Source organism: Crinia signifera, chromosome 19 (assembly GCF_055691185.1).
Source record: "Crinia signifera chromosome 19, ASM5569118v1, whole genome shotgun sequence".
Taxonomy (NCBI): domain Eukaryota; kingdom Metazoa; phylum Chordata; class Amphibia; order Anura; family Myobatrachidae; genus Crinia; species Crinia signifera.
Genome location: NC_139226.1, coordinates 9,116,395 through 9,141,044, shown reverse-complemented (window position 1 = coordinate 9,141,044; position 24,650 = coordinate 9,116,395). Strand labels below are relative to the sequence as shown.

General features: G+C 50.2%; 3 protein-coding genes and 1 pseudogene across 4 annotated transcripts; 1 reads left to right on the top strand and 3 right to left on the bottom strand.

Annotated features, from left to right (window-relative positions):
- Nucleotides 1-122: 122 nt before the first annotated feature.
- PSENEN (presenilin enhancer, gamma-secretase subunit) lies at nt 123-7,362 on the bottom strand. Its single transcript, XM_083161987.1, has 4 exons — nt 7,057-7,362; nt 2,617-2,760; nt 570-674; nt 123-476 (listed from the first exon to the last, which is right to left on the bottom strand). The coding sequence occupies exons 1-4, from the start codon at nt 7,160-7,162 to the stop codon at nt 337-339; spliced, it is 495 nt and encodes a 164-aa protein (XP_083018113.1). The 5' UTR covers nt 7,163-7,362; the 3' UTR covers nt 123-336.
- Nucleotides 7,358-21,740, top strand: U2AF1L4 (U2 small nuclear RNA auxiliary factor 1 like 4). Of its 2 annotated transcripts, XM_083161983.1 has the most exons (9): nt 7,358-7,511; nt 8,307-8,394; nt 10,777-10,843; nt 11,268-11,312; nt 11,524-11,573; nt 11,872-11,970; nt 20,249-20,382; nt 20,839-20,934; nt 21,394-21,740. In XM_083161983.1, exons 1-9 carry the CDS (start codon nt 7,468-7,470, stop codon nt 21,503-21,505), a joined length of 735 nt encoding a protein of 244 aa, XP_083018109.1. In that variant the 5' UTR covers nt 7,358-7,467; the 3' UTR covers nt 21,506-21,740. The 2 variants fall into 2 exon arrangements, with proteins under 2 accessions (XP_083018109.1, XP_083018110.1); XM_083161984.1 differs by lacking the exon at nt 11,268-11,312.
- On the bottom strand, nt 13,364-13,820 carry LOC146042079 (ATP-sensitive inward rectifier potassium channel 12-like). The gene has a single exon (XM_083161990.1). The coding sequence runs from the start codon at nt 13,818-13,820 to the stop codon at nt 13,440-13,442; it is 381 nt and encodes a 126-aa protein (XP_083018116.1). The 3' UTR covers nt 13,364-13,439.
- On the bottom strand, nt 14,617-15,819 carry LOC146042073 (G protein-activated inward rectifier potassium channel 4 pseudogene; annotated as a pseudogene).
- Nucleotides 21,741-24,650: the final 2,910 nt, after the last annotated feature.

Here is a 24,650-nt window from a genome sequence, read left to right as displayed (position 1 = left end):
CAACAGCTAGAGGGCCATCATTTAGACATGCCTGGTCTAATGAGAAACTAAGTTGGAGGCTTGGACATTATCCCTGACGTCTCCTGTGTTGGGAATGGGAGAGAATGCGACCAATAGGAATGTAATATTTTGGCATTTTATTTCAGAGTATATAACGAGTCAGAGAAAGGTGTGATACCCCCGTACCCCCGGTCCTGGCTCCAAACTGCCTTTGTTGTAGTTGATGCATTTTGACGCGGAGTCTGCAGCAGGACAAGGAGAAGTGCAAAGAGGTCGTGGACTGCTGGTCGAGAATAGGTGGTCCCAGGTGTACAACCATAGTGCGGCCCCCCAGGGTCAGGGGATGCCTAGCGGTATAGTAAACGACAGGTAGTCACCAGTCGCCCCCCAGCTGGCCCGATGTGTCTGATAGATGCTGATCCACGTTGTCAGGATGGCCACCCAGACAAAGAGGCCGAAGGCAGAGCGCTTCACGTCTGCAGGAGGAAGGTCACAGTTACTGGTGACAGAATGTCCGCGGGCCCCCACCGTAAACTATGACATGCACCCCAGGGCCAGGTGATACTTACAGCTCTGTAGGAGGGGCTGCTCCGTGTACACTGGTTTCAGGAACGCCTCCTTAAAGAACCACAGAACATTTACCAGCCACAGGAAGGGCAGCAGAGCAAATCCCCCTGCAGAGAAACAAAGGAAACACGCACATAATTATACAGCAAGACCGAGTACCCCACATCCTACAGCAAATCACTCCTGCCCCACGCTGGCCATGCCCCCTGCAGAGAAACAAAGGAAACACGCACATAATTATACAGCAAGACCGAGTACCCCACATCCTACAGCAAATCACTCCTGCCCCACGCTGGCCCTGCCCCCTGCAGAGGCACAAAGGGAACACGCACATAACTATACAGCAAGAGCGAGTACCCCACATCCTACAGCAAATCACTCCTGCCCCACGCTGGCCATGCCCCCTGCAGAGCCACAAAGGGAACACGCACATAACTATACAGCAAGACCGAGTACCCCACATCCTACAGCAAATCACTCCTGCCCCACGCTGGCCATGCCCCCTGCAGAGCCACAAAGGGAACATGCACATAATTATACAGCAAGACCGAGTACCCCACATCCTACAGCAAATCACTCCTGCCCCACGCTGGCCCTGCCCCCTGTAGAGGCACAAAGGGAACATGCACATAATTATACAGCAAGACCGAGTACCCCACATCCTACAGCAAATCACTGCTGCCCCACGCTGGCCATGCCCCCTGCAGAGCCACAAAGGGAACAGGCACATAATTATACAGCAAGACTGAGTACCCCATATCCTACAGCAAATCACTCCTGCCCCACGCTGGCCATGCCCCCTGCAGAGAAACAAAGGGAACAGGCACATAATTATACAGCAAGACCGAGTACCCCATATCCTACAGCAAATCACTCCTGCCCCACGCTGGCCATGCCCCCTGCAGAGGCACAAAGGGAACATGCACATAATTATACAGCAAGACCGAGTACCCCACATCCTACAGCAAATCACTCCTGCCCCACGCTGACCATGCCCCCTGCAGAGGCACAAAGGGAACACGCACATAACTATACAGCAAGACCGAGTACCCCACATCCTACAGCAAATCACTCCTGCCCCACGCTGGCCATGCCCCCTGCAGAGGCACAAAGGGAACACGCACATAACTATACAGCAAGACCGAGTACCCCACATCCTACAGCAAATCACTCCTGCCCCACGCTGGCCATGCCCCCTGCAGAGAAACAAAGGGAACAGGCACATAATTATACAGCAAGACCGAGTACCCCATATCCTACAGCAAATCACTCCTGCCCCACGCTGGCCATGCCCCCTGCAGAGGCACAAAGGGAACAGGCACATAATTATACAGCAAGACCGAGTACCCCATATCCTACAGCAAATCACTCCTGCCCCACGCTGGCCATGCCCCCTGCAGAGGCACAAAGGGAACACGCACATAATTATACAGCAAGACCGAGTACCCCACATCCTACAGCAAATCACTCCTGCCTCACGCTGGCCATGCCCCCTGCAGAGCCACAAAGGGAACACGCACATAATTATACAGCAAGACCGAGTACCCCACATCCTACAGCAAATCACTCCTGCCCCACGCTGGCCATGCCCCCTGCAGAGGCACAAAGGGAACATGCACATAATTATACAGCAAGACCGAGTACCCCACATCCTACAGCAAATCACTCCTGCCCCACGCTGGCCATGCCCCCTGCAGAGGCACAAAGGGAACATGCACATAATTATACAGCAAGACCGAGTACCCCACATCCTACAGCAAATCACTCCTGCCCCACGCTGGCCATGCCCCCTGCAGAGGCACAAAGGGAACATGCACATAATTATACAGCAAGACCGAGTACCCCACATCCTACAGCAAATCACTGCTGCCCCACGCTGGCCATGCCCCCTGCAGAGGCACAAAGGGAACATGCACATAAATATACAGCAAGACCGAGTACCCCACATCCTACAGCAAATCACTCCTGCCCCACGCTGCCCCTTTAACGAGAGCTATGCCTCCTGCCCCACATTGGCCCTATGACAGCTGTGCCTCGTGCCCCACTCACCCAGGTAATACTTCCTACACAGCTGCAGCTTCTCCTCATTGGGAACACGTTCCAGATTCATGGCAGCGAGGGTACAGCGCACACTCCAGGGTGGGAAGATCCGTCCTGATGCTGCACAGTCACTTGTCTCCGGGTCACAGATGTCTGCGAATTCAGAGCAAATGTACAAGTAATCGTTACACAAAGTAAGACTCCCTATTATTTCTGGACTACAAGTTCAATTATCCTCTGCAAGACACAGGATGGGACTTGTAGTTCCACTAGGAGAGCCGCACAAAGTCTACACAGCTTAAGCCTGGTTATTAAAGATGTGCAGGACGGAGGGCACCATTAACGACCCGCGGGAGCGCGCATGCATAACAGTATTTAGCATACACACTATGTTTTGAATAAGATCGCTCAGAATGGGGGAAATGACCGATTGTGTGTGTATGGGATTTAGAAGGCAAGTGCGGCCCCACATCCGCTGTGGCACTACACATCCCAGCATGCCTTGCCACAGTTTTGCTATTAGGGCATGTTAGTATACCTATGCCGGTATCCCGACTGCCATCAGAACGTTCAGGGTGCGAAATACAGACAGCTGACACCCCGAGCGTAAGTATGCCGAGGTGGGATGGGTTCAGGCTGGGGAGGCTATGTGTAGGCACTAGTGGGGGAACTAGGGTTAAGCTGCAGGATGGGGGTTATTAGGTTCAGGCACTTAGAAGGGGGGGGGGTTTAGGATGTCGGGCAGGGGGTTAGGATTTGGCGGCAGTGTACGGGGGTCAGACACTAAAAGGGAAGGTTAGGGTTAGGGTCAGGCTGTGTGTGTGTGTGTGGGGGGGGGTGTCAAGGCAGGTATGGAGCACTTGTTGGGATTCTCGATGTTGGGATTCGTAGTTCTCCAGCAGTTGGAGGGCCGATTGTTGAATACCCTGTGCTCTGTAATAATCAGTCTGATAGGTAGTGATCGGACCACTGTACAGTATGGAGACCCAGGGGATCCTACACACAGTGACTGCGGAGACAGCCAAACCCTGACCTGGTAGATTATAGCAGAGCATCTACAGAACATGTGCCCTATAACCCTCAGGAGGGGTAGGGTTAAACAGCCCTAGGACCTGCCAAGTGTGAAGAGCCCTCCCGGCCCAGCACAGGACCTGCCTCCCCAACGCTTAAAGTGGATAAAGATTTAAATGCTCATTGAGAAATGTTGGCGTCCTGCCCGCCAGCTCGCTCTGCCTCTGCCATTCTTCCCCGGGGTGATGGCCCAAGAGGGCCGTATTTGGTCATGTTTGAGATCAGTCTGTATCTCTCGCCGTCGTTTATAACCGGCAGTCAAACAAGCACTGAAGGAAGACGCATACTGTAATTACAGGAAGAGGGGGCTATAAAATTAACCCTAGAGTGTCTGCAGCGTCACAGTCCCTGTTCCACTAAAGGGTTACATCACAGGCAGCTGAGATACAGACAGGAGCCAATGCTGAGCGATCATCAAGGGAACGAATAGCGCTTACAAATATTTATAGAAAGGTTTTCATGCATTGGTAGAATGCCGGACATTGTGATTATATTTGTAAGCTATTATTCACTGTTATCACCTATTTCTGTCTCATGGAGAAGGGGTGCAGTTTCTATTGATATCACAATTGGTGCGGATGACCATTATTGCGGCTCGCACCCTCCTGAGATGGCAAACAGAAATTTGGACCATTTGGATGTGAAATGCTCATCAACTAGTGGGGACACAGCAACCGGCACAAATAAATCAGAATCGCCCAGATGGGTGAAAACTGAACTGAATCACCGCCTAAGCATTAAAGGCGACATCAAAACAGGTGCAGACACAGCGCACCCCTATGTAGCAGCAGGGAACGAGCGCTGGATACTGTACAGCTGTGATAGCCCCACATTCTGTGTTAGATGTTAGAGCATTAGGGGACCATTTATCATTTCATATTTGTGGGTATTTCCCCTAATTACTCTTGGTCCATGCCAAACTATAGCACAGGGCTGTCAATGTGGACTAACACAGACCACACCGCGGTGAGGGGACGGAATACAAGCAGATTCCAATTGTGCCAGAGAGAGATCATTACCATCACCCCCCGCAGTCCTGCATACCCCCTATAACAGTGTAGCTCGCTTAGAGGTCCCCTAACACCCCCAACAGTCCTGCATACCCCCCATCCATCCTGTCATAGTATAGCTCACTGGGAGGTCTCCCTAACCCCACCCCGCAGTCCTGCACCCTCCCCCCACATCCATCCTGTCACAGTATAGCTCATTGAGAGGTCTCCCTAATGCCACCCCACAGTCCAGCACACCCCCCCCCCCCCAATCCATCCTGCCACAGTAGAGCTCACTGGGAGGTCTCCCTAACAAAACCCCCCAGTCCTGCACCCCCCCCCCCCATCCTGTCACAGTATATCTCAACGAGAGGTCTCCCTAACACCACCCCGCAGTCCAGCACCCCCCCCCCCAATCCATCCTGTCACAGTATATCTCACTGAGAGGTCTCCCTAACACCCCCCCATCCTGTCACAGTAGAGCTCACGGAGGTCTTCGAAACACCACCCCGCAGTCCTGCACCCCCCCCCCCCAATCCATACTGGCACAGTATATCTCACGAGAGGTCTCCCTAACACCACCCCGCAGTCCAGCACCTCCCCCCCCCACAATCCATACGGTCACAGTATATCTCACCGAGAGGTCTCCCTAACACCACCCCGCAGTCCAGCACCCCCCCCCCCCCAATCCATCCTGTCACAGAATATCTCACCGAGAGGTCTCCGTAACACCACCCCGCAGTCCAGCACCCCCCCCCCCCCCCGCTGCTATCCATCCCCTCACAGTATATATCTCACCGAGGTCTCCCTAACACCACCCCGCAGTCCCCCCCCCCACCACCGAACCCTTACAGTATATCTCACCGAGAGGTCTCCCTAACACCACCCCGCAGTCCTGCAGCACCCCCCCCATCCATCCCCTCACAGTATATCTCACCGAGAGGTCTCCCTAACACCACCCCGCAGTCCAGCACCCCCCCCCCCCCCAATCCATCCTGTCACAGAATATCTCACCGAGAGGTCTCCCTAACACCACCCCGCAGTCCTGCACCCCCCCCCCCAATCCATCCTGTCACAGAATATCTCACCGAGAGGTCTCCCTAACACCACCCCGCAGTCCTGCACCCCCCCCCCATCCATCCATCCCCCACAGTATATCTCACTGAGAGGTCTCCCTAACACCACCCTGCAGTCCAGCACCCCCCCATCCAGTCACAGAATATCTCACTGAGAGGTCTCCCTAACACCACCCCGCAGTCCAGCACCCCCCCCCCCATCCATCCTGTCACAGAATATCTCACCGAGAGGTCTCCCTAACACCACCCCGCAGTCCTGCACCACCCCCCCCCCATCCATCCCCTCACAGTATATCTCACGAGGTCTCCCTAACACCACCCCGCAGTCCTGCACCACCCCCCCCATCCATCCCCTCACAGTATATCTCACGAGGTCTCCCTAACACCACCCCGCAGTCCAGCACCCCCCCCCCCCCCCACACCCATCCATCCCCTCACAGTATATCTCACCGAGGTCTCCCTAACACCACCCCGCAGTCCTGCAGCACCCCCCCCCCCATCCATCCCCTCACAGTATATCTCACAAGGTCTCCCTAACACCACCCCGCAGTCCAGCACCCCCCCCCCCCCACACCCATCCATCCCCTCACAGTATATCTCACCGAGGTCTCCCTAACACCACCCCGCAGTCCTGCAGCACCCCCCCCCCCCATCCATCCCCTCACAGTATATCTCACAAGGTCTCCCTAACACCACCCTGCAGTCCTACATATCCGGTCCTCCCGCCAGTAGCCGAATTCTGGGTCGACAGTCACTAGGTCGAATTCTAATGGTTGACACTGACAGTGACTAGCTGAAGGGCGACATGAGATTTTTGCATTTGTTTTCTTTACAAAAAGTTGTGGTTTTTCATACTTTACTAATAAAGTGGGCACAGAGTGAGAATATAATAGTGCGAGGGGACGCGGTACATGTCCAAGTCGACACAAGTCAACAGACACCCCAAACAAATGTCAAACTCATGTCGACCTTATTCGTGTTGACCATTATTCGTGTCAACCTAGTCACTAGTGGTCAACCTAGACATTGTATATCATCTATAGCGTGACGCTCTTGTCATTGTATAGCTCACGGAGTGGTCACCCTCACACCTGCCCTGGGGTCACTACATACAGTATGCCTCCTACTTACACACAACATGGAAATATCTGGCTGCTGGTAACAGGACTGAGACATTGGGAGGCAGCTGGGACTTGTAGTGCCCCAGCTGCTGCCCCCTGAGTGTATACATAGCACCAGGCCTAGCCCCTCCCCCTGACGGGCGGCACAGTGACAGTATTACCGGCAATAGTGACCCCAGTAGCTCCACTCACCCCAATCTGCTGCTCCTCTGCCTCCTCCCCGGGATGTTCTGCAAAACACACACGCCGCGGGGTGTGCCGGGAAATGTAGTGCGAGGCGGCGGTACGGTCTGCGCATGCGCTGGGCCTATGGCCTGCCGGGAATTGTAGTCCTTGTTACAGTGAGCTGTTGCCGGCTCTGGCTCCATCTGACGCCTCCACGCCCGGAACCGGTGCAGCCCCATCCATCTGCGGAACCCGAGAGCTACGTGCTGAGAAGAGAACAGACCGGCCAGAGCCGCTGGTTCTGTACCCTGTCAGCGGCAGGATCAGGAACTACTGACATGGGGAGGCGGAAGAGGCGGGACAGGAAGCGGATATGATGTGATAGCGGCACCGGAAGTTGCGTCACGGCTAGCAGGAACGCAGGCCAGCCCGGGGAAGATGGCGGAATACTTGGCCTCGATCTTCGGCACAGAGAAAGACAAGTATGGGAGGGTTCGCGGAGCCGGGGGATTAGGGGAGGTGGACGGGGAGCTCTGTGGGGTTGTATCGGGGGATCTTTATGGGGGTAATGATAGTTTTTGGGGTTCAGCATGTGCGCCCCACATATTACACACTTCCCCCTGTCTGTACACCCGGGATCGCCAGCATGGCGAGGGATAAATGGTGGGGTCTGTAAACCAGGTACAACCCCAGCCTGGCGGGATCCCCCTCTTCTGCGGGGTACCCCTGACTGGGGATCCCCTCTTCCTGCTGTGTTCCCCTACCCGGGGATCCCCCTTCCCCTGCTATGTACCCCTACCCGGGGATCCCCCTTCCCCTGCTATGTACCCCTACCCGGGGATCCCCCTTCCCCTGCTATGTACTCTACCTGGTGAGATGCCAATCTCCCTGCTATGTACCCCTACCTGGTGGGATCCCCCTGCTATGTACCCCTACCTGGTGGGATCCCCCTGCTATGTACCCCTACCTGAGGATCTCCTCCCCCATGCTATGTACCCACACATGGTGATCCCTTTTTCTCTGCTATGTACCCCTACCCCTGGCTGGTGGGAGCCCCCTCCCCTGCTATGTACCCCAGGCTTGTGGGATCTCCCTATGCTGCTGTATATCACTGAGTAGATTTTATCACCTGAGGTTGCTGCTGTTGTTCAGGTCAATGCTTCCTATCTAGGTTATAGGGACACATTATAAATTATTATTGATGTAACCATAATGCGGCGTGTGCCATTTGTCTTCCAAATAAAGTAACATGAAAAAATTCTATCTCTGTTTCCCAGGGTGAACTGTTCCTTTTATTTCAAGATTGGAGCCTGTCGGCATGGCGATCGCTGCTCCCGACTCCACAATAAGCCGACATTCAGCCAGGTAATGCCACCAAAATGGAGACCTATTTACAGAAAGGCCTGAGTGGGGGTAATTCTGGCTAATGATTACTGAAACAGCGGCCTATGCTCTCCTGCCCGATATTATATAACCGTTACTCTACAGTGCCTGACCGGATCCCGACAGTCATTAACCCGACGTCGGGATCCCGACTGTTAAAACACCGATGGCCGGGTTCCCAACGGCCGTCGGCTATTTTCCCTTGTGGGGGTCCACCACCCCCATAGAGGGAGAATAGAATAGGTGGCGAGCGCAGCAAGCCCGCAAGGGGCTTTGTTGCGCTGACCATGCTGTCTGTTTCCGGCCAGTCGGGATAATGACTGTCGGGATCCCGACTGTCGGTGAAACATACCACACCCTACTCTACTAGAAATGATTGAGAACCTCCCAGTTAAATTTGCCGCTTCGCAGATGATGTCCTTTTAACGATCACTTATCCATCCTCTTTGCTATTAAATAGCACTAAAACTGAAGCCCTACCGATTAATTACACTCCAGACCTTCCCCAATCACATAATGGTGATAACTGTATCTATGGCAGGATAGAAGCCTCAGATATCTGGGGAGCCAAATCCCCTCACAAGTATCGGATTTAATCCCTTGTAACTATCCCCCCCTCTTAGCGAAACTTACAATGCTAACATCTGATTGGATGCTTCAGTCTGTCTCTTGGATGGGGCGCATTGCTGCTCTTACAATGGTGGTACTCCCTAAAATATTATATTTATTTAGGACCATTCCAGTACTGGTCCCCTCCTATGTAAATTCCGATCAATTCACTGCCTTGCTCGTCCAGGTAGGAGATTGGTTCGCCAAGGATGACGCCGAGCCGTGGGTCCTTTTGCAAGGTGGGCTGGTAGCTCCCTTTTCCCATAACAGACGCTTTGTGGCTACCGACAAGTATATCTCCATCTCTGACGTTACAATTATAGTCAGTATTGGCCACTTCCAAATCATGGTTATCCTTTATTTCTGACTCCCAGGAAATGTCTTTCCCGTCTGTTGACTTTCCTTGCAGGGTCTATCCCACCTTATCCCCAATTTAAACCTTACTACATGGATTGATAGAGGTGTGGTTTCTCTGGAAGAGATCACCTCAACCAGTCTATTAATGTCCTTTTCTCAACTCCAAGACCTCTATTCCCTTTCCCATAAAGATTTGTATAAATATTTACAATTGAGAGAGAACCTCCCAGTTTTCCAATTTGTTTTGAAATTGACACCGTGTGATGTGTCTGTGCTCTGAACATAAAGCCTAGGAGCATGGGCTGCACTTGTAGGCTGCTTTGCTTTCATCCTTATGTCCAGCTCGTTCTAAACCAGCTGGATAGCGTGTAAGTCTGGAGGCTTAGCGTCTTTCTGTAAGGTAGCCCTGATGTAGCGCAGAGGTATGTTTTGGGTTGTTATCTTGCTGTAGGGTGAACCCACAACAAACAAGACATATTACATAGTGCTAAAAATGTGGTGGTTTCCCTTTCAGTTCACCAGTTCAGGATCCAGCCGGAGAGTCCAGAGCTGTATGCCCATTTACAATTTAGGCACAAAGACTGCAGATTTTAGAAGTTTAGTAAATTATCCTTATACACTGAGGAACCAACCCTTCTCAGCAGTGTTACATCTAAGTGATGAACCAAAGATTTAATTATTTTTTTTCTGAGAAACAACATTTTTATTTTGAGCATTAAACAATTCACCTCTGATATCTGGTTCTAGTGGCCTTAAAATGTTGTGTTCCTTCTAGCACCTTGCATCTTTTAAAAACCATGCAGTTCCTGCCTGGGATGTCACACTCTGTTGTGGTGCTTCTAGCACAGTGTCATCTATATTCAGCACTGATATACAGACCAGACCTGTGCTAGAAAAACCACAACAACCCAGGCAGAGAAGAGGAGGAACTGCCTGGGTTTTGAAAGATGTAGGGTGCTAGAAAGAATGCTTCCATTTCAATCACAACTGGAAAAATGGGCGGTGTTCTTAAACGTTGACTGGCAGTGTAGTTATTTTGTAACCGTGGATGTCAGGAACGTGCCTACATTCTCCAAGTGGCCATCTCTCTCTTTACACAGCGTCTGTCCTCCTGTCCTGCGGTAGATACAGTAAATATAGTTAAAGTGCCCATACACTAGTAAGATTTATCTTCAGATCTGGCTGGTTGGAACAAAAACATGGTTATGGATGAGTGACAGTTTGTCAGTTTTCCAGTATTTCCAAGCAAATGGTCAACTGTCATTTGCTCTCATCCATAACCATGTGTTTGTTCCAACCAGACAGATCTGCAGATAAATCTTCGTGTGTATGGCCACCTTTAGACCTCTATCTTTTATGGTGATTTGCTGTTAATTTGTTTCTCCTTTTGTGTTTCAGACAATAGTGCTCCTGAACCTTTACCGTAATCCTCAGAATACAGCACAGAGTGCGGACGGCTCCCATTGTAAGTTTCTATTCCACGTTTCGGAAATATCTGGAAAAGTACTTTTAATTCAGCTCTTAAAGTGACAGAGCTGCTGACAATGGGGTGGGGGGGGGGGGGGTGTTCTCTATGAAATGGGGGCAGGGTGCTTTTTCAGTGAAAGTGATAGGTATCGTTTAACCCCTAGTAGACCAGTTCAGCTCATTGTTTCATGAGAGACTATCACAAAGTGATATTAAATCCCAGAAAACTTCCTATTCTGTATTGTGCAACTTGCAAGATTTCAAGGTTACTAAATCTCTTTGGGTGGCACAGTGGTCAGCGTTGTTCATATTAGGGTGTCCCACTTGTTGGCATCAGTGCCGGGGTCATGGGTTCTTTTCCAATCAGGGCCCCTATCTGTGGAATTTCTGTGTTCTTCCCGTGTTTGCATGTGTTTCCTCAGGGTGCTCCGGTGTCCTCCCACCATCCACAGTCCCAAAAACTTCTGGTAGGTTCATTGGCTGCTGACACAAATTGACCCTAGTGTGTGTGTGTGTTTGTGTGCGAGGGGGTTTCGGTGAATTTCATTGGGGTGAGGACTGTTGTGAATTATTAAGTAACGGAAGAAAACGTAACTTCTAGTCCTGTATGTAAACTGTAAGGGGGTCCGGCACCCAGAATGGGCAGGAACTCTCATCTCCCCCTTTCTCCTATTTCAGGCCGTGTGAGTGATATTCAGGTACAGGAACATTACGATGACTTTTTCGAGGTAAGTAAAATCCCACCTTCATCCATGTAGGTGCAAGGAGGGGGGGTGGGGGTGGGTGAACTCACTATTTTGTGTTTCCTTGATATGGGGGGTGCAATGTAATGCCCTGCGACTTGGGATCGGCATGTTCACATAATTATACCCAATTCTTTTAAAGGAGCAATAATTTAAAATACAATACCCAAATGTTTTTGTTTTCCCATTAAATGATTTCCCTTTAAAACATAGGGCAAACTCTGGTACATGTAGCTGGATGATTTTTTCCGTTTTTTACTTTTCACTCTTTAAATGTCCCCAGGAGGTGTTCACTGAAGTGGAACAGAAGTACGGGGAGATTGAGGAGATGAACATCTGTGACAACCTCGGAGATCACCTTGTGGGCAACGTTTATGTCAAGGTACGGTTCCCGTTTAATATGTCACCTGCAGCTCCGGGCCCCTCTTCTTCTGTCCATGTGAGGCTCTGCCCCCCACCCCCCTTCTACATTGGGCTCCCAACCCGCCTAACCACCCCACCTTCCCCTGCCCACAAAGCTTTCTAGTGTTCGAAGTACGGCCCGTTCCGACACGCCCTTTCTTCCAATTGGGCCTTATAGCTATGCAGATTTAATCGTCCTTTTTTTGAAACACGTCTAATTCTAAAAACAATCTCTAATTATTTGCTGAGATGGAAATGCCATCGATGCTCACCTTTTAGGGGAATCCTGACAACATGGCATGCGATCACCATTCACTCCGCACAGGGGGTTTAATGTTTTTATTAAGGTTGTTTTGTGGAACAGAGACATTTGTGAATTATTCCAGTTAATTATTATGAATAAGGTTTCCTGCATAGTCATCATATTGTAGAACGCCGCATTCTGTTCTATAAAGATAATATATAAATATAAGAAGTCTATTTGTAACCCCACCAGTAACTTTCTCCCTGCCGCAAGCTGCTAAAGAACTACAACTCCCAGCATCCAGGAAAGAGACCGAGGGTCTGATTCAGACCTGCTTGTTGGGTTTCGAATGTGTTCGTGGCCCAGCGAGCAGGTAACCGCCATCCCCTGCCCTGCAAAGTCCCGCCTTTCCAAGGTGTTTGCAGGGCTGTGATTGGATGTGTACTGGAACACATCCGTTCTCCTGCGGGAACCTACAGGAAAAATTCGGTTTTTTTGCTCACCATTGAACGATTTATCCTCTTGTCCCTGGTGCTCGCTGCTGCCGCGTAGCCCAGGGCTCGGCGGCTGCGCGTAACACAGCCGGACAGGCGCTGACCCTAGCAGGCATAAACGCGCCTGCCTTTTCCCAGACACTCGCAGCGGTCCGCCTGGTTTTTGCGGTCAAGCCCATGAAACCTCCTGGATCCACCCCTAAACGCCCACTCCCTGCCAATCACGCTGCGAGCGGCTTGCAAGTAGAAACATTCTGTGAATCAACCCGCATCCGACCATTGCAGATTGTGGCAACCATCGGCCAGCGGCTGAATTCAGACCTGGCTGAACTTGTCTGAATCGGGCCCTGAGTGTAGTATTCGGCAAGGGGTGAATGGTTGGGGTTTGTAGACCATTTTGCAGATCCTTTAGCTCATCATTAGAATTAACGGTTCCATACCAGAATTTAGGCTTCCTTGAGTCTGTTGGGAACACTATAGTAACCCCATAATCTAACAGGCGGGTGCAGCCGTTCCGCGGACAGAACCAATGTTTGTGTGCTAGGACCGGGTCACTTCTATAGGAACAGTGAATGTACAGACTGCATTCTCAGTGTTGGGCCAGCCCCACAAGGGGGCGCTGTAATTTTGCACTCATCTTCTGTAGACCACAGTCATGATTACGCCCTCGTCGCTCCCTTACTGGGAATCAACGTAGATTCCTAGCAGCATCTATAAGTTATAGTCGCTGCCATTGAAATCAGAACTCCGCTCTTCAGCGATATTTCCAATCGACCTCCTGCTGCGTTCAGAAAGTCCTTCTCGGGTCTCCTCCACCTCGTCCTCTTCATCCTCTCCTTTGTCGGTCATCGTGTGTCGGCGCATAGAGCAGAAGTCGCCGTTCTCCCAGTAGAAGCTGAGTTCTGAGCCCTCCAGCTCCCGCATCTCCTCCATCTCTTTCGCACTGCAGCGTGGCAGCTGCACCTCAAAGGTTTTGTGGAAGCGCTTGTAGTCCACGCGGAAGGCTCCTTTCTCCAGAGTCATGCAGGGCTCGAAGCGATGGCCCCAGATTATCTCATTCTCTAAATAGGAGGTTTTGGCTTGGCAGGTCATCCCTGTGGGGAGAGAGACGGTCATTGGTATTTCTGCTGTAGGAGGTTCAGGTATCACCAATAGAGGTGGAAGGAGAAGTTACACCCATACCTATGATGTCAGGTGCGGATAGAGCTAGCCTTTCCAACCTGTGGAACCCCAGTATGCCCTGTAAACCGTTTCAGCATTCCCTACGGGCAAAACTGCGACAGCTGGGACTTGTAGTTGCACAATAGCTGGAGTGTAACAGGTTGGCCAGGCCTGGTATAAAGGACATTGACGTATTTTTGAAACGTTAGTCTACACCAGTGGTAGCCAACCCTAGCCCTCGAGAGCTACCAACAGTTCACATTTTCCAGACAACCTAGCTGCTGCACTCATTAATCACTGACACATTTTAAAAGATCCACAGATGGAGCTAATTAGCTCACTTGTGATTCTGTGAGGAGACCTGCAAAACATGCACTGTTGGTAGCTCTCGAGGACTAGGGTTGGCTACCCCAGGTCTAGACAATATCATCAGAAATAAGACTTGGGGATTTCACTGTGTCCTAGAATCATTTGTGATATCGGCTAAGTGGGAATGTTTAATATCGTTCACGCGACAAGATTTAAGGTAGCTAATTAAGGATAAGGAAACTCTTGTATTCTACGTATGGTTAAGAAAGTAGGCGGAGTAATGGCCGCTAGTTATTCTGGGTACGGTGTAGTCATGGCTGGGTGCACAATATAAACGTCGGCCAGATAAGATTTTCCCACCCTCTTGCTTGATTGCCCGATCCACCCCCTCATCGACCCCCACACGTCGTCTACTCATCTACTTGCCTGTGGCCTCCACGATTCCTTCCAGTATGACGATGATCTCAAACTGCTCCCTCATGAGCTGCTGAGGACCCATTTCCCAAAAGGGACTGTTCTCGTCAATCACGTGACAGATGACTTGCGGCTCCACCAGGAACAATCGATCCTCCCCGGTCTCATAACCGAGGTTGATCTCCGTCTGTTCGAGAGGAAGGAATTCGCCTTCGTAGGTCTGTCGCGACTTGATCAGCTTGGCCCTGATTTTGGCATCTACCATATGGCTGTCACGGAGGTCACCGATCCGGAACATCAGGCAGAGCCTCTCATCTCGCGGACACACCACGCAGTTCTGGCTGAAGATCAACGTCTGGGCGCGTTTCTTGGGGCGGGAAATCTTAACAAACATGCATCCCACCATAAGGGCGTCGATCATGGAACCCACAATGGACTGGGCCATAATTAGGTAGACTCCTTCTTGGCAATTGGCAGTCACCATGCGGAAGCCATAGCCGATGGTGCGCTGAGTCTCCACGGAGAACAAGAGCGCCGATGTAAAGCTGTCGACATTCTGAAAGCAGGGTCGCCACTCGCTGTTATCGGGGTGTAGCAGGTCATGCCGCCAGAAGGCATCCATGTAGTAGAAGGTGGCGAAGATGAGCCACGTGACAATGTAGCACATCATGAACACAAACAGGAACCAGCGGTACTTCAGATCGACGATTGTTGTGAAAATATCTGACAGGAATCGTGCCTTTTCTTCGATGCGACCCAAGTTAACCTGGCACTTGCCGTCCTTGGCGACATACCTCTGCCGCTCACGTTGGGTGGATGCCTTGCCTTGGTGGAGCTCTGCTTCCATAAACTTGCAGCGTTGCTTAGGTAGCCTTTCGGGTCCTGATGGCTGGGCAGAAAAGAATGCGTGCGGCGGCAGATTCATGTATCGTGGTCCGCGAGAAATATCTGGCACGCTTATGGCATGCCGGGGGTACCAGCGGGGGTTCCCAATGCCACCATCTTTAAGAGAAGAGTGGCGGTACTTTGGGAGGTCAGCTGAGATGCAAACACTTTGACGCGGACGGGAAGGGTAGGCGTAACCAATATCCGTGGTGCTCATGTGCCGCTTGTATACACTGCGGGGCATTATATCTGGAAGAGGAAGCAGCGGGTGAGTGGGCGGTGGCACCGGCTTTGGCTCTGTACCAAATGTGGGGACCACCATGCATTCTGGCTGTGGGAAGAGAAATGGAAGATGAGTTGATTGTGATATTAAGTCACAAACCATCCCCCTCATTTTGTAAGTCCCTTACCTTCTGAGGAAAACTTCGGTACCCGGCTGGTGTCTGTGGGGGGCCGAGGCAGATAAGCCAAGACTTGTCGGGGCTTGATGGATTGGGTGGTGTCTGTAGATCGTCCGTTGGGTAATTGTCCGCCACCTTTGTCTGTATCCGGGCCCTCAGCTTGTTGGGCCACCACAGGCATGCTGATGCTGATGGCGGATTTCACCAGAGGCGGGCTGTAGACGCTACGCTGGTATTCTGTCCGTGTCATTGGGTCTAAAAAAGAAAAGTGTTTTTTGTTTGTCACTTAAATATTCACTTACAGAGAGAGGTGAAAAAAATAGTTCTAAAAATAGATGTTTTATTAAAAAAAAAAATGTATCTCTAAGATCATTTGGCCTGAACATTTTTAAGAGAAGGTCACAAATCCATATACACTATGGCACAGTATAGTCCAGTCCAGTAGAGGAATTGAGTGGTTATCGCACACAACGTAAAAGATTTAATTTTCACCAGATAAGGCATTTAAGAGGGCCATACTCCAGCCTCAATGGGAAAATGTGTGAACCCCCAGTAATAGGACTAGTAAAGATTTTCTATCAAAATGGAGGTACACATATAAATACATTACCTAGTGGTTCTTAACCTCAGTCCTCAGAACCCCCCCAACAGTTCACGGTTTTCAGGTCTCCGCACAGAATCACAAGTGAAGTAAATAGCCCCACCTGAGTAATGAGTGCTCCTGTGCACCTGCAGGGTGACCTGGAAAATGTGACCTGTTGGGGGGGTCCTGAGGACCGAGGTTGAGCACCATTGACATAACCTTTTTGAATAATAGGACCCGAGAAATCCTTTATTCCAGGTACTTTCCTTGTCAGAAGATCCTATAATCAAAGCTCTCTGATTGTACTTACACCAAAATATTTTTTTTTATCTGCATTCCCCTGATGAAGTCCCATACCAGGACGAAACGCGTTGGTTTCTTCAGTTTGCTCATTCTACGTGTATAAATACCAGACAGAATAACACTGTCTGGAATACCACGGTCAATAATTAAAGAGACTTTTTAATACATTTTTGAAACGGCTATGGATTTCTATTTTATACTTCTGAGAATAGAAAATGTGTAAGGCTTAGTTGGTCTAATTGCAAGATAACCACTAGGGGGCGTCATCCTACAATTGTACAACTGTTGCTTGTGTAGGTCCGGCAGCCCAATACCTAATATATTGCCATATTCAAAATAATATAGTGCAAAACAAGGAGAGTGTCCAAGTTGTGCCGTCCTTGTGCTTCCATAGTACACGATGGCAGTGTGCACTGTAATATACACAGACTAATCCTATAATGCAGGACACTGCTGGCTATTCTTATATAGGAGGGATAGAAGGATGTAATGCAGGACACTGCTAGCTATTCTTATATAGGAGGGATAGAAGGATGTAATGCAGGACACTGCTGGCTACTCCTATGTAGGGATGTAATGCAGGACACTGCTGGCTCTTCCGATATAGGGATACAATTCAGGACACTGCTGGCTACTCCTGTATAGGAGGGATAGAAGGATGTAATGCAGGACACTGCTGGCTACTCCTCTATAGCGATGTAATGCAGGACACTGCTGGCTACTCCTCTATAGCGATGTAATGCAGGACACTGCTGGCTACTCCTCTATAGCAATGTAATGCAGGACACTGCTGGCTCTTCCGATATAGGGATACACTGCTGGCTACTCCTATGTAGGGATGTAATGCAGGACACTGCTGGCTACTCCTATATAGGAATGTAATGCAGGACACTGCTGGCTACTCCTATATAGGAGGGATAGAAGGATGTAATGCAGGACACTGCTGGCTACTCCTATGTAGGGATGTAATGCAGGACACTGATGGCTGTTCCTATATAGGGATGTAATGCAGGACACTGCTGGCTACTCCTATGTAGGGATGTAATGCAGGACACTGATGGCTACTCCTATATAGGGATGTAATGCAGGACACTTATGGCTGTTCCTATATGGGGGTTACAAGGATGTAATGCAGGAAACTGCTGGCTACTCCTATGTAGGGATGTAATGCAGGACACTGCTGGCTACTCCGATATAGGGATGTAATGCAGGACACTGCTGGCTATTCCTATATTGGGATGTAATGCAGGACACTGCTGGCTGTTCCTATATAGGGATGTAATGCAGGACACTGCTGGCTCTTCCGATATAGGGATGTAATGCAGGACACTGCTGGCTATTCCTATATTGGGATGTAATGCAGGAAACTGCTGGCTACTCCTATGTAGGGATGTAATGCAGGACACTGAAGGCTACTCCTATATAGGGATGTAATGCAGGACACTTATGGCTGTTCCTATATGGGGGTTACAAGGATGTAATGCAGGACACTGCTGGCTACTCCGATATAGGGATGTAATGCAGGACACTGATGGCTATTCCTATATTGGGATGTAATGCAGGACACTGCTTGCTCTTCCGATATAGGGATGTAGCGCAGGACACTGCTGGCTACTCCTATGTAGGGATGTAATGCAGGACACTGCTGGCTCTTCCGATATAGGGATGTAATGCAGGAAACTGCTGGCTACTCCTATGTAGGGATGTAATGCAGGACACTGATGGCTGTTCCTATATGGGGGTTACAAGGATGTAATGCAGGACACTGCTGGCTACTCCGATATAGGGATGTAATGCAGGACACTGCTGGCTATTCCTATATTGGGATGTAACGCAGGACACTGCTGGCTATTCCTATATTGGGATGTAATGCAGGACACTGCTGGCTCTTCCGATATAGGGATGTAGCGCAGGACACTGCTGGCTACTCCTATGTAGGGATGTAATGCAGGACACTGATGGCTGCTCCTATATAGGGATGTAATGCAAGACACTGATGGCTATTCCTATATAGGGATGTAATGCAGGACACTGCTGGCTGTTCCTATGTAGGGCTGTAATGCAGGACACTGATGGCTGTTCCTATATAGGGATGTAATGCAGGACACTGATGGCTATTCCTATATTGGGATGTAATGCAGGACACTGATGGCTGTTCCTATATAGGGATGTAATGCAGGACACTGCTGGCTACTCCTATGTAGGGATGTAATGCAGGACACTGCTGGCTACTCCTATATAGGGATGTAATGCAGGACACTGATTGCTGTTCCTATATGGGGGTTACAAGGATGTAATGCAGGACACTGCTGGCTATTCCTATATTGGGATGTAATGCAGGACACTGATGGCTGTTCCTATATAGGAATGTAATGCAGGACACTGATGGCTGTTCCTATATAGGAATGTAATGCAGGACACTGATGGCTGTTCCTATATAGGGATGTAATGCAGGACACTGATGGCTGTTCCTATATAGGGATGTAATGCAGGACACTGCTGGCTACTCCTATGTAGGGATGTAATGCAGGACACTGCTGGCTACTCCTATATAGCGATGTAGCGCAGGACACTGCTGGCTGTTCCTATATTGGTATATAATGCAGGACACTGATGGCTGTTCCTATATGGGGGTTACAAGGATGTAATGCAGGACACTGCTGGCTACTCCGATATAGGGATGTAATGCAGGACACTGCTGGCTGTTCCTATATAGGAATGTAATGCAGGACACTGCTGGCTGTTCCTATATAGGAATGTAATGCAGGACACTGATGGCTGTTCCTATATAGGAATGTAATGCAGGACACTGATTGCTGTTCCTATATAGGAATGCAATGCAGGACACTGATGGCTGACTGTTCCTATATAGGGATGTAATGCAGGACACTGATGGCTTTTACTATGTAGGGATGTAATGCAGGACACTGATGGCTTTTCCTATATAGGGATGTAATGCAGGACACTGATGGCTATTCCTATATAGGGATGTAATGCAGGACACTGATGGCTGTTCCTATATAGGAATGTAATGCAGGAAATAGAACAGAAATACTTCTATAGAAAAAAGTATATCGGGCGCAATTAGTGATGGTCTCTTTATATATACCAGATTACTTGGTAAATGTAACCGTATTTGTCCTGTGAGAGGGGACTGCGGGGAACATGCTACGCCCGGATGTGAGCTAATTATTGGGAATACACCTATAGGTTCATTTCTATGTCACGTACCTGTAATGCACTCGACGGGTCCCTGTGTCTGTTTGCTCCAGATCTCTGTGTCAAATCCTAATTATCTTAAGCCTGATTAGGTGCAGCTAAATTAAGCCGCTGACGGGGCGTGTGTGAGGCGTACTACGACACGAGGATCCGTCCACCTCCTGACTTGTACTTTCTCCCAGCGTCTTCCCCAGGTGCTCTATGTAAGTTGTTATACGTCTCTTCTCTCTCTCCCTACTGGGCAGTTTCGCCGAGAGGAGGATGCAGAACGCGCGCTTGTGGAACTAAACAACCGCTGGTTTAACGGGCAGGCGATCCACGCGGAGCTGTCCCCGGTCACAGATTTCAGGGAGTCCTGCTGCCGGCAGTATGAGATGGGGTGAGTACCGCGGTGCCTATATACTGAGCTGCTCCCGGTGCCGCGTCCTGACTGTTACACTGAACACTGAATCGCGTCACACCGCAGGAGGAAAGAACTTTGCCTGCGCACACCACACTTCCTGCCAGCCTAGATAAGGCTGGGTGGTGTGAACTGCAGATTGAGGCCTTGTATATGCAGATACCAACCACACACACAAAGTTCCTTATTGCCCTCTCTAGTGACCCGGATGCCAGTGGGTATTGCCCGTTCGATAAGGCACATGTGCTTGTTGTGTTCTGGGTATTTTGGCGTAATATAACCTAGTGAGAAGTCTGATAGTTTGTGGGGTGCTCCGAGTAGGAGCTGATATTTGTACGTGCTCTGTGCCCGGTACCCATTTCTATTATATGGATGATGCCAGTCACCCTGGCACTGCACCTGATCTCACATGGTTTTGTCTCATCTTTCCGACAGGGAGTGCAACCGCGGGGGATTCTGCAATTTCATGCACTTGAAGCCGATCTCCAGCGCTCTCCGCCAGCAGCTGTACGGACGAGGGCGCAGCCGACAGTAAGCATGCATGCAATGTCTTCTGTCAGTAACAATGGCCACCTACTGTGGCAGCCATGTTTGTTGGGGGAGGGTTGAGTTGCTGTCCCCTAAGCCCTTACCCTCTAAGCAGTGATAGATTGTAGGGGTTGGCGTCTAGTTGGAAGATATGAAAGTAAGTTCAAAAACAGTGTCTGGAGGGAAAGCGTGACTGTAGCCACAATGCAAGCCGCCATGTTGTGGGCGGGGCCACCAATCCGGTTATGTAGCGGTTATGACTGCAGCTTCCTGTTGGGTTACAGGAACAGATTTTATTTACTTTGGCTTCAGTCGCGCCGAGTGGTTGATCCCCAGCAGTGCCCGCATGTAGGACCAATTACAGCCGCGGATGCACCTTGCGGCCTGTGTATATGGTCACCTCTGTATGTATCATATCGTAATGCAAATCTCCAGATCTCTAACAGGCGTCTTCCTTTCCAGGGGCGGAGCTCCCCACCATGCGCCAAAGCGCTTCAATGAGAGACACCAACCAAACGACAGAGAGAGACGCCGGCGTTCGCGCTCCCCCCGACTCAGACACGGCCGATTCTGAGGAACCATCTCCATCCATCACGAGTGTAACGGAGGGGCGGAGTATGGGGGGGGGGGGGGGAGAGGGCCGCATTGTAAGCTGTTAACATGTTCATTGCTGGGGGGTGGGGGATTTATTTTTATTTTTTTTACTTTCTATCGGACATCCTTGTGGCATTGAAGATTTTGACAGCAGAGGTGTCTGGCTTCTGTGTGGCGTTGTAGGTGGCGCGTCAGTGGGGTTTCCGATAACGTAGCCCCCCCCCCCCCCCCCCCCCCCCCACTCTCATACTGCTGTGTAATATTCACCAATCTATGTACCGAGCAGAGCCTTGCCGTTCCGTAACAATTGGCCAGACCGGCGTTCAGAAGTGCCCACGACTGAACCAAGTGCTTGGTTTTTAGACTGGCAAGTTCATGCCACCTACCGTCTGCTCCGTGCCTCCGGGTGTATCGCCCAGCAGTGACCAATCCAGGGTGCAGGGGCAAGAAACCCGGACCAATAGCCACAATTATGCTCTTGTAGGCCATGGAGGGGGGTGGGGGGTCCTTTTAGGTTTATTTTCTCTACCCTGTGAATTTTGTAAGCATCGGTTTCTACGAGGCCGCAGCTGTGACACCCGTTCACCACTTTTGTATGTCAGTATACCCAAAGACAGAAGCCAGGCTCTGGTACATTGGGATGGAAATTAAACCTGCCTTCGACTTCAGGAAAATTTAGTCTATATTTTGGGGGGTGGGGGAGGGGGGATTATTTAGTTTTATTTTAATTGCAAAGTTATCTGACTGCTGATCTGAATCGTCCCTTTCCTAGGCAGAGGCGCCATCTAGTGCTCGCGTGGCCGAACTGCGCCTCTGATGTTAGTCTTGTGTGACTGCAGTTTTCCTGTTTTTGTTAAATAATAATAAAACGATTTAAAAAAAAAACCCTTTAGTAGGTGTCTTGGTTTGTGTCGGACGTGTAACATCGCCAGGTAGGGTAACACTATGTGGAGTAATAGGACGTTTGGCTGCGGTCGCTCCAGGGATAGAAGCCCTTTCTGCATCTAGGATGGATGTTGTGGTTCTCATTAGAGATCACACTGGAATGAGCTGCGTTCTAGGGGATCCAGTTTGTCTACAGTTGCCGTGTCGCAAGTCATAATGTCAATGGTTAAGGCTGGTCTGCGGGGGGAGGGGGGAGCAGGGGTCAGGCACTGGGGAGGGAATATATACAAAAACTGATGCTCCCTCAGATGTCTCTGATCCTGTTGTGGCTGTAATCTGAGTATTGGGAGTACAGGGGGAGTAGGAGTCACACCTGAGTATTGGGAGTACAGGGGGGAGTAGGAGTCACACCTGAGTATTGGGAGTACAGGGGGGAGTAGGAGAGTCACACCTGAGTATTGGGAGTACAGGGGGGAGTAGGAGAGTCACACCTGAGTATTGGGAGTACAGGGGGGAGTAGGAGAGTCACACCTGAGTATTGGGGAGTACAGGGGGGAGTAGGAGAGTCACACCTGAGTATTGGGAGTACAGGGGGGAGTAGGAGAGTCACACCTGAGTATTGGAAGTACAGGGGGGAGTAGGAGAGTCACACCTGAGTATTGGGAGTACAGGGGGGTGTAGGAGTCACACCTGAGTATTGGGAGTACAGGGGGGAGTAGGAGAGTCACACCTGAGTATTGGGAGTACAGGGGGGGGAGTAGGAGAGTCACACCTGAGTATTGGGAGTACAGGGGGGGAGTAGGAGTCACACCTGAGTATTGGGAGTAGGAGTCACACCTGAGTATTGGGAGTACAGGGGGGAGTAGGAGTCACACCTGAGTATTGGGAGTACAGGGGGGAGTAGGAGAGTCACACCTGAGTATTGGGAGTACAGGGGGGAGTAGGAGAGTCACACCTGAGTATTGGGAGTACAGGGGGGAGTAGGAGAGTCACACCTGAGTATTGGGAGTACAGGGGGGAGTAGGAGAGTCACACCTGAGTATTGGGAGTACAGGGGGGAGTAGGAGAGTCACACCTGAGTATGGGGAGTAGGAGAGTCACACCTGAGTATTGGGAGTACAGGGGGGAGTAGGAGAGTCACACCTGAGTATTGGGAGTACAGGGGGGAGTAGGATAGTCACACCTGAGTATTGGGAGTACAGGGGAGTAGGAGAGTCACACCTGAGTATTGGGAGTACAGGGGGGAGTAGGAGAGTCACACCTGAGTATTGGGAGTACAGGGGGGAGTAGGAGAGTCACACCTGAGTATTGGGAGTACAGGGGGGAGTAGGAGTCACACCTGAGTATTGGGAGTACAGGGGGGAGTAGGAGTCACACCTGAGTATTGGGAGTACAGGGGGGAGTAGAAGAGTCACACCTGAGTATTGGGAGTACAGGGGGGAGTAGGAGAGTCACACCTGAGTATTGGGAGTACAGGGGGGAAGTAGGAGATTCACACCTGAGTATTGGGAGTACAGGGGGGGAGTAGGAGTCACACCTGAGTATTGGGAGTACAGGGGGGAGTAGGAGTCACACCTGAGTATTGGGAGTACAGGGGGGAGTAGGAGTCACACCTGAGTATTGGGAGTACAGGGGGGAGTAGGAGTCACACCTGAGTATTGGGAGTACAGGGGGGAGTAACATAGAAACATAGAATTTGACGGCAGATAAGAACCATTTGGCCCATCTAGTCTGCCCCTTTTTTACCCTTCAGGTAAACTCAACCCTTTTTAATCCTTATTTCTTTGTAAGGATATTCATATGCCTATCCCAAGCATGTTTAAATTGTTCTACTGTCTTAGCCTCTACCACCTCTGATGGGAGGCTATTCCACTTATCCACTACCCTTTCTGTGAAGTAATTCTCTCTAACATTTCCCCTGAACCTACCTCCCTCCAGTTTCAGTGCATGTCCTCGTGTTTTATTACTTGTTTTCCTTTGAAGAAAATTTCCCACCTGTACTATGTTAAAAACCCTTAATATATGTGAAGATTTCTATCATGTCCCCCCTTTCCCTTTTCTGCTCCAAACTATACATGTTAAGATCTTTTAGTCTATCCAGGTAAGTTTTGTGATGTAGGCCATGAACCATTTTAGTTGCCCTTCTTTGTACACTCTCCAATGTATTTATATCCTTCTGAAGATATGGTCTCCAGAACTGGAAACAGTATTCCAGATGAGGTCGTACCAATGACCTATAA